At 38.8% G+C, this 10262-nt stretch overlaps 2 protein-coding genes across 2 annotated transcripts in view; both read left to right on the forward strand.

Moving 5' to 3' along the window:
- The first annotated feature begins 1147 nt into the window (after window positions 1-1147).
- trmt10a (tRNA methyltransferase 10A) lies at window positions 1148-7846 on the forward strand. Its single transcript, XM_066680830.1, has 8 exons — window positions 1148-1241; window positions 1930-2117; window positions 2415-2577; window positions 3100-3171; window positions 3261-3335; window positions 4442-4591; window positions 6334-6439; window positions 6960-7846. The coding sequence occupies exons 2-8, from the start codon at window positions 1936-1938 to the stop codon at window positions 7238-7240; spliced, it is 1029 nt and encodes a 342-aa protein (XP_066536927.1). The 5' UTR covers window positions 1148-1241; window positions 1930-1935; the 3' UTR covers window positions 7241-7846.
- coro1b (coronin, actin binding protein, 1B) overlaps window positions 5169-10262 on the forward strand; it is a 35619-nt gene continuing 30525 nt past the window's right edge. The window contains exon 1 of the mRNA XM_066680827.1: window positions 5169-5188. The gene's annotated coding sequence lies outside the window, so the exon portion shown is untranslated. The remainder of the gene's footprint in view (window positions 5189-10262) is intronic.

The raw sequence follows: 10262 nt of genomic DNA on the forward strand, positions 1-10262 counted from the left end.
ATCTAATATCTAGTCAGTATATGCAATATGTATCTTAATGTGATTAAGACTAATAATATGTATGATTATACATTCATTCCTTCATTCATTTATGGTCAGTAACCGCTTATCCAGTTCAGGGGCACAGTGGGTCTGGAGCCTACCTGAAGTCACTGGGCACAAGGCAGGAACAGACCCCAGACAGGGCACCAGTCCCTCACAGGTTACACACTCACACATTCACTCTCACCTATGGAAAATTTTGCACGGACAATCTGGTGCACCAGGAGGAAACCCAAGGGGACACAGAAGTAATACATCAAACTCCTCATAGTCATGCAAGGCAGAGCTTGAACCCACAACCCCAGGACACTGGATCTCTGTGAGTAATCCAATATATGTTCAAGTTTGTTTGATAGATGAGTATATATTTTGATGTCATCGACTGCCTAGCTCTAATGTCTCTAAGGTTCAATGCAGAGTTACAAATTTGCTGTACTGCTGTACAGTGAAATTAAAGCACCTTTATTTCATTTTGCTTTTCACATAGTATGTCTAAAGGTTATAAGATACTCTGATGAAGCTGCTCATCATAAGGCCGAAATGCCCGAATGTCAGGGACAGGCTAGAGTTTTCACTTCATTAGTAGGCTGGGGAGCACTGAGCTGCAGATCTGTAAAAATTAAACTTTGCTTTCTTGAGTGATGCATAGATTTAGGATGAGTTGGTGTGGCATTTCCTATTCTGAACTAATCTTCCAGCATCAGTATCTGACAACAATTGTCATGTTGTTCCAACAGGTATCCAGTTGAGGCAGCATAAACGTTGCATAAATTTCAGAGAAAATGTTGCATAGAAGGTGTCTACATTTTTTTTTAAATAAGATTGTAACTGCAGTTCAGTTTGCATAACTACAGTTATTCTTGCAGCTTATTTATGTATGGACAAAATCAACCTGAACCTATGAGTGGAGGGCTCCTACAGAGGGGGTTCTAAACTTATAACAACAATAATAATAATAATAAATTCTCACATAACAAAGTTAAAGCTTTGGGGACAGGTGATATTTGGCTGGTTAAACAGAGGACGTGAGTTTTTAAATATTTTTATACGTATGTGTTTCTGTACAAATGTATTAGAATGTAAACTGTCATTATTTTTTACCTCACAAACATGGCGGAGAGTTAATGCCTTAACACAGGCGCAGTTAAATGACGCAGATATCGAAGACCACGCTGTTGAGCGGTGTTTAGGAAAATAAGGTGAGTTAGCAGGAGTTTTATACCACGTTAAAGTAGTTTTAAGCTCTCTTGGATTAAACACTGTGCTCTGATAATTCAGACACAGACGAAAAATCTCCATGTCGTTGTATAAAACCATTAAAGGAACGAGACTGCTTCAGTTTTTCAGTAAACACTGACCAGTGCAGACACCACAGCCATGAGCTGTTCAGTTTACTTGTGACACTGAGAAGAGCAGTTATTATTTGTCTGGTGTTTATTGTTCTATTTGTAACTTCTGAATGGCACCTATATGACACATTAATGAACTTACGAGTTGAAGAAGTTCTTACTGGTCTGAGAAAAGCATTCAACGTTGCTGGACTGTTCCAGAGCTCAGTAATAAATGATAGTTAGAAGGGGGGGATCATAAGAAAATCGTATTAAATGGTGATAACTGTCTTTATCCTCATAATCAGGAATAAATGTTGCAACTGTCTAAATGACACTAGAAAATCACATTTGGAAATTCCTTTTAACAGCAAACATTCATAAAATAAATAACGTAACGTAAATAAATGTATGTCTGTCTAATAATAAATAATGTATGTCTAATATAGAGATTTTACCAGAGTTGTCCAGCATCACTAAAATATTCAGTTTTTCTACTGTAGAGTAAAGCATGCTGACAAATGCTGATATTATTTTTGCTTTTGTTTTGCTTACAAAGAAAGGAATGGACAATAGTGTGGCCACTAAAGCAGTCAGTGTGCCTCCAGAGCAGGATGACCTCATTCGAGCCCAGACTAATGGAACCAAGCAGGACATTAAGAGTGGAGAAACTGAGACTCTGTCAAAGAGGCAAAGAAAGAAACTTCTCAAGCAGCAGCAGTGGGAAGAACAGAGGGACCTGCGCAAGTAAACATGCTTTTAAATTTTGGAATACATTTTAAAATTTCCTTGGTCAATGAGGTTCTCCAAAATAAAAATAAAAACTTCTCTCTGAGAACATTTGGGACTCTTCTGGTAATTTACACTTATTGAAATTATCATAATGTCAAAGGACTTAACTTGGCTTTAGAAAATTACACGTCAGCTTTAGGGTTGTGGGTTGTTTTTTTAATATTTGTTAACTTAGCTTGCTGAAGTATTATGTTGCGGTCTTAGTGGTGTTACATGTGTTTGTACCTCCATTGTTGTCCTTTGTTTGCACAGACAAAAGCGTAAGGAGCGAAAGCAGCAGAGGAAATTAGAGAAACAGACACAGGCTGAGGATGGTACAGAATGTACAGCCAGAAAACGTCTGCGTAAAGAAGCAGAGCCCAGTCCTCTCCGGCTGATCATAGACTGCAGCTTCGACAGCCTCATGGCGCTGAAGGTAGAACACACACCATATCTTTGTCTCCAGACATCCTAAAGATGAGCTGTCCAAACATTGTCATTAAGAAAGAAGTAGCAAAGGAAAAAAATGTGCAACTTCAGAGTGTCATGATATGCTCAAACAAAATATGATGTGATATGATGGTAAAATTGTAAAGGGATTGGAAACCAACCACATGCTGCCTAAAAGGAATTGATTTTTAAAGGAACACTAGGTAGTATTATTTGTACTTAAAAAAAATAACAGCTTCATTATCATTGTGATGCTTCACTGACCTGTAAAAAGGGAGAATAGAGCAAAATTGGGTACCGCCCCACTCTTGATTTCAGGAAAGTGCTGTAAAATAAATCACACTGCAACTGTAGTTAATTTAACCATTGTAACTTTTTGTGCAATAATTGTGTGACTAGTATTATTAGTGATGGGACACAGTGCTTTACAATCTAGCATTATATTTTCAAGGCAGACTTTTATGGTTTAAAGGAGGCCATGATTTCAGTAGATTCTTTTGTCATACAGGATGTAAAGAAACTCCACAAGCAGATTCAGAGGTGCTACGCAGAGAACAGACGTGCTGCACACCCAGTGCAGGTAAATATATTCATATGGGACTGTTTCTAATGTATCTGTGTTGGGATGTGCATTGTGACATTTTGACCTGTACACTGTTTTTTGTACAGTTTTATATAACCAGTCATGGTGGGCAGCTGAAACAAAACATGGATGAAATAAATAAAGGCTGGGTGAACTGGAAGGTAAAACTTATATTTTACATTTAAGATATTCATTCATTCAATATCTGTAACCCTTATCCAGTTCAGGGTCGCGGTGGGTCCAGAGCCTACCTGGAATCACTGGACGCAAGGCGGGAATACACACTGGAGGGGGCACCAGTCCTTCACAGGGCAACACAGACACACACACTCACACCTACAGTCACTTTGGAGTCGCCAATCCACCTACCAACGTGTGTTTTTGGACTGTGGGAACAAACCAGAGCACCCGGAGGAAACCCACACAGACACAGGGAGAACACACCACACTCCTCACAGACAGTCACCCGGAGCGGGAATCGAACCCACAACCTCCAGGCCCCTGGAGCTGTGTAACTGCGACACTACACCCATTTAGGGTGTTAATTGGTACATCTTCAGTTTATTTTCCCAGAACTAATTAAAACTAATATACTTATTAGTTTTACCAATTTACCAAAAATGTAGTTAAGTATGTTCAGACATTAAAATTGGAATATACATTTTTTTTAATACCTTAAAATAATAATAATAATAATAATATAAAACCATGGTTATCAAACAGATCCACAATACTGCTCCAGAACAGAGAGACCAGAGAAAACCAGTGGTCAAAATATTGGTGACGTTCATTGTATTTTAACAAACACACGAGAAAACACAATGAACAGTTTTGAGGTCAGCAAAATGTGTTGAGGCATAGACAGGCATATATGAATTTCATTGCATTTAGTCGCAAGTGCATCTGAGAGGTCAAGTACTGATGTTGGAGTATTAGCTCTGAATCACGCGCACCATTTGCAGTGGTGCTCCATAACTCCATTAACTCTATTCGACATTTGTTCAAGTGGTTTTCACCTCTTCAGCCACTCTCATCCAGCTTTCACATTAGTGATACATAAATCAATCCCATGTAGTACATTTTTAACCCAGCTCATTTTCAAAGACACTATCGGATACCAGACCTTCATGGTGTTAGAAACAGTATCGTGGAAGGCCCTGTTGGTGGGTGTGTGGTATGTGGCGTAGGTATGAGTATAGGTTTATAAAAGTCAATGACTTTAACACATTGAGCTTGTCCTCTCCTCATTCATTTTCATTTTATACAGGATGTCCATATCAAGGCTGAGCATTTTCATGAAGTCATTAGCAAAGAGGATCTGGTGTACTTGACCTCAGATTCACCCAACACCCTGGATGAGCTGGATGAGAACAAAGCCTACGTTATTGGAGGCCTAGTGGACCACAACCACCATAAGGTAACTTGATGTGGCATGTGTGACATATCTTGGCACATCAGAAACTACTTATTTATTTGTTTTGTGTAGGAGTGCACAATACTGAGAAAACATTACATTGTGACTTTGTTTTTCTGCAATACATAATGCGATATTAAAGGCTAAGCACCATTTAATGGACCTCCATGAATATTTCACATTATTTTAGTTACTGACATATATAAGTATGAAATAAAATGAAAATATGCTTAATTTGCTTTAAAACTGACAATTTTATTAAATTGACGGAAAAACCCGAGCTCGCTACGGAAATTCTTGAACGCAACCGTGACGTCACTGGTGGACAACAGCTGAACAACGCTGCGGTAAAACACCGTTATGACCGACTGTTATGACAGTATCTAGCTAAATAACCAACATTATTCATGACAATAGCCGAGCAATAAGCTAAACTCAAATTTAGAGGTACCGTTATTCTTGTAAATGTGATCGAAGTCGAACTCGAATTCATCCGACACTATAAACCTCCGTAATGCAGCTACGTAGCCGAGTATAATCTGAGCCACCGAGTTTAGCAAGTCAAGCTAACGTTAACTAACACCAACTAAAACAGGCGAAGTGAGTGTCCTTACCCTGTTTACCTCCATGTTACAGAGGCTCTTGAACACATTTCGTTGGTGTCCTTACATGCCCCTATTGTTGGAAAAGCGCCAGTGAAATGAGCTACAGATAACGGAGTGAGCGGACGGTCCTTTCCAAAGTGCCCGTTTAAAGTTGACAAATTTAGTCCATTGTCTGGATATTTTGGGATCTTTGGGCCATTTGTTCACAGATGTCCCACTGCACATTGAATGATTGCAGCCACAAACAACACACCTTTTCGTCATTTTGCATTGAATTAAGTGCAACTTCTAGAGTTGTTGTCCACCATCTACGTCACAGGCAAGACGCCTATTAGAGTTTCCGAACTCTAAACCTTCTTTTAAACCTTATTCCTTGAATTAGTAAGAAATAACATGTGACTTATCTGACTATCAATAAACACAAGTTAGGAACTCAAATTCCACTGTATTTATTTGTTTAACACTTTCATATCGCTGGTGCTTAGAATCTCATGCTATTAATAATTAATGCTTATTAACCTCATCTCATGGTAAAAACAGCATTAAGGTGAGAAAGCTTCAATAACACATCAGGAATTTAACATGAATGACAGAATGGGTCATTTACATTAATTTTAATTTTAAATATGAAATGAGATATGCATCACCAGCTTCGTCCACAGTGTTCCACATGAATTAGCAAGTGGCTGTTGTGCCATGTGCACATCACGATTACGATGCAAAAGCAATATATGGTGTAGCCCTGGTTTTGAGTTATTTTTGAGGAGTTTACACATTAACATATTCCACTGCAAGATATGGCACTCCATTAAAACTTCCTATCAGATAAACAAGATTCATCTTGGTGCACCAATTTGCTTCAGACCTGAAAACTCCACAGTTGTTTCTGTCCATCAACAAGTCATTTTGAGGAAAAGAATTGCAGACAATTTTGCAATTCAAATAAGTGCTGGCACCCACAGAACCATGGACAGACCGACCTCGGAGCACAGATATCAGCATCATTTGAATGTTTTTCTGACTTTAGTATAATTACTGGGTAGGTGTGTCGAAACACCGGGAACAGCTGCTGACAATTTGCTTATACTTATTTCAACGTATAATGATATTTAACATGATTGCCATCTTCATATGTCTCAGGGAATATCTTTTGAACGTGCCAAAGAACTTGGGATTGCCCATGCTCAACTCCCACTGGGCAGTTTTGTCAAGATGAACAGTCGCAAAGTGCTTGCTGTCAACCATGGTAGTAAACACACACACACACACGAAAAACAAAGGCATGTTTATATTTCACCAAGCAGTCTATAAGCCCTTTTGTATGAATCAAATATTGCAATCTTTTCAGGAGGATGGTACTAATTGGAATTAAGTATTGCAAAATATTTAAAAATATAAACAAGAACTCTGGGATCTTAATAAGGCCTTTATGACATGCTCTGGTCAAATTAACGCAAGGATCAAAAACAGCTCTTTTTTACAGCCCTGTCCTGAATGCCCAGTCTTAGCCCTTGTTGAGAACAAGCCTCTGTTTACCTTCAAGCACAGGGCATTCCTCTAGTCTCCATATCTTCATTGATGATGGCCGCAGACACACAATATGCTTTTGTACTTGATAATATTCTAAATCATTTTGTAGCATTTGACCATTCATCATGAATTTTAAACAATTTAAAATATTATCCATGATCACTGATGACACAATACAGTTACAGCAGAGTTCCATTAAGAGAAATGCAGCAGTCTTTTTTTTTCTTCTGTCTCAGTATTTGAGATATTGCTGGCATATTTGGAGAAGAGAGACTGGAAAGAAGCCTTCTTCACTGTCTTGCCTCAGAGGAAAGGGGCTGTACCCGTGGGCCAAGAGGACAAACAGGGCCAAGGACACAATGATGAGGAGGAAGACTCAGATAGCGACTCTGCATCATGTGAGCCAATAACGGAGAAGAGTGAAGAAAGCAAGGACCAATCAAATGATACGAAAGAAGATACAATTTGTCAAGATTCAGGTGGAATGACTGTGGACAACAAAGAAATGACCTCATAATTGTTTAAATAACCATGTTAGTTTAGTTTAATTTACATGTATTTTTATACATTTCACAATGCCTTGTTTCAGAGGTCTAGGTTTATGTTTTAATGAATAATGCCTAAGTTATGAATACATTACAGTATGGAGAGGACATTTGTTTCAGCCGTCACAGCTGAGAGCAGAACATGACCATTTAATTTGCCTGATTTGCAGGTTTTATGCTTTCTGAAATGACTTTGTTTCATTTGTTTTACATTGCTATAAACAAAGGTAAAAATGAATGTGTCAAGTGTCACTCCTCTTTCAGCAGTCCTGTGCTTCTTCCCTCTAGTGGTGACAGCCTGCATTAACAACAGACACAACCCACTCTCTTCACTAGTGGAAAAACAGGTCCTGAAGTTAAGGTTTAAGGAGGCCCATTCCTGCCAGGCAGAGTCTAAATCTTTTCTGTTTTTTTGCTTGTTGTAATCAGCAATGTGACAACTTTGTACTTTGTGTCTCGACATTATGACTTGGTTTCTTGAAATACAGACTTTGTGATTGAATCAGTATTTTGAAATAATGGTTAAAATTGACTAATACTCTCCCAAATATTGAGAGAGTATGTCATAATAAAGAGCTAATGAGACAATAACATAATTATTATTACGACTGGAGCTTTGTTGTAATAATGGAGATGTGTTCCTGTAGTGTGACCAGACGTCCTCTTTTACCCGGACATGTCCTCTTTTTTTAAACGTCCGGGATTTTGTTTTTCTAGAGCTTGCATAGAACTTCGAGAAGTTTCGTTCACAAACTAGTCCCGCCCTCCCCTACTCCGATTGGTTCGCTTGAGTGAGAAGGGGGCGTGGTGACGTAGCCTAAAATCTTCTGATTGGAAGGTCTGACTGTAGAGCTATCGTTATTTGTCGATAACCTTCTCTGTAAACATTTAATTGGTCAGTCTGCACGTTAGTAGTCGTCAATCCCCCTCCCTTTGGAACCCTGATGACAGACGCTGTTATTACCTTAAATACTGTTTTTAAATAGTATTTTCTACAGCATAGTAAGACATTTCTTTTGACAAAGCAAGTGCCTATTGCCAAAGCCCACCGGCAGGAATGGGCTTCCCATGAAGTATGTGAGAGATTAGGCAGGGAAACACTACATTGTACAGGACAAAGGTACCCCAGGACCAGTGTTGGAAACTTTGTCTTTAAGGATTTGAGTTTGACACTTAAGCCCTTGTAAATAGTTTAGAGACCATATATGCTTAATTAAAAGCCTCATTCTTGGAAGTGGGTAATGTACTCCGTCATAGCCCTACTGCGTTAGAAATTGTCTATTCTTTTGTGGTTGGTTCCGGTTAGGGCAAATTATATCCCATACCAAATTGCAAATATAGCCATTGTTCCCAGTCCTGTGAACTCTGTTCTAGATGGAGTTGGAAGCAGGGGTTTCTGTAGGCTTTCTTTGTTCAGATTGGCCAGAAATGGGGTCTGGGTACACAGTTTAGTTTGTTTTATTTTAAAAATGGGTTTCTCATATATGCAATAGCAGACGGCATCATCTCTTCATGCTGAGGGTTGCCATGCCTAACAGGCCCTAACAAACAGAACTAAGATCAGAGAAAAAAAAATACATGTAGACTGCCATATTAATCTCCAGCAAAATCTCACATTACAAAAATAAACCGTTTTTGGGAAAGATAATCTATCCAATGCTGTAGAGCCTCAGGCTGTAACTGCTTTTAATGGAGAACAAGTTTGAAGGTTATAGGAGCCTCTTCAGCTGTAGGCGAATGCAGCAAAGCAACCAGATACACAAATATATTCCCACTACAAAACAAACTACCGAGCCAAAAGTAAAAGTACAGACCATTGCTTTCATGCTGACACGGATACTACGGGTAATTAATGTATGCGTTTCCGTGCACAACAATCAGACGTGTTTTAAATTCTCTAGGTCGATGATCTGATGTGTTCGAAGACAGATCAGGGCTGAACTGAAAGTTGACCTGAAGATTTAAACTGGTAAGTTTCAGTAAAATTCTCAGACTCTGAATGCCAAAGTATGATTTTTCTTTTTAAGACAAAAAATGTTTACTAAAAATGTATTTATGCAAAAAAGAAATACTTCCTAAATTTAGCGTTTAAGCAAAACTGAGTTAGACACTTCCCTTTTATAAAACAAACACGAAATGTGCTCAGCAATCAGATGCGTCTTTTAGCTATTTGCCATATATGATTCGGTTCTTTTGAACCGATTGTTTTGAATCACCAAAGGAACCGAAGCCTTGTTCAAACTCTTAGAACCACATTGTGTTTGTTCTGTGCAGTGTTAACAGCATTTAATTAGCAAATACAGATATGAATGTAATTTCCGGTAACACTTTAAATTACTTCCCGCCAAAGAGTAAGTACAGAGTAAGTACCTGTTAAGTAGGCCGTAAGATAAGCACAGGGTTAGTAAAGTGTATGATACTAGAAATAAGTGGTTATTACTGGAATTTTACAAATAAGGAAGAAAGAGCAGGAGAGAAACATCCATTTCCTCATTAGTCAGCAATGTTCATATAATGTCGTAATACATAGAGGCTAAACAGAGTAAATATCTCTGAAGTGTGTGATGATGATTACTGTGGTAAATTACATGTCCTGAACCTAATGAGTACAAAGCTCCATGAAACTCTGCCAGTGCCTGTAATGAAAGTAGCTGACCATGTTCTTCTCTGTATGAGCACTGTAAATAATCTAAAAGGATCTATAATTACATTCAGAACTACAGTCAATTCAAAATAGTAGTTCATTCATTCATTCATTCATTATCTGTAAGCCTTTATCCAGTTCAGGGTCTCGGTGGGTCCAGAGCCTACCTGGATACATTGGGCGCAAGGCGGGAACACACCCTGGAGAGAGCACCAGTCCTTCACAGGGCAACACTCACACACATTCACTTACACCTACGGACACTTTTGAGTTGCCAATCCACCTACCAACGTGTGTTTTTGGACTGTGGGAGGAAACCGGAGCACCCGGAGGAAACCCACGTGGACACG

The sequence above is a fragment of the Hoplias malabaricus genome, chromosome 9 (assembly GCF_029633855.1).
Source record: "Hoplias malabaricus isolate fHopMal1 chromosome 9, fHopMal1.hap1, whole genome shotgun sequence".
NCBI lineage: Eukaryota > Metazoa > Chordata > Actinopteri > Characiformes > Erythrinidae > Hoplias > Hoplias malabaricus.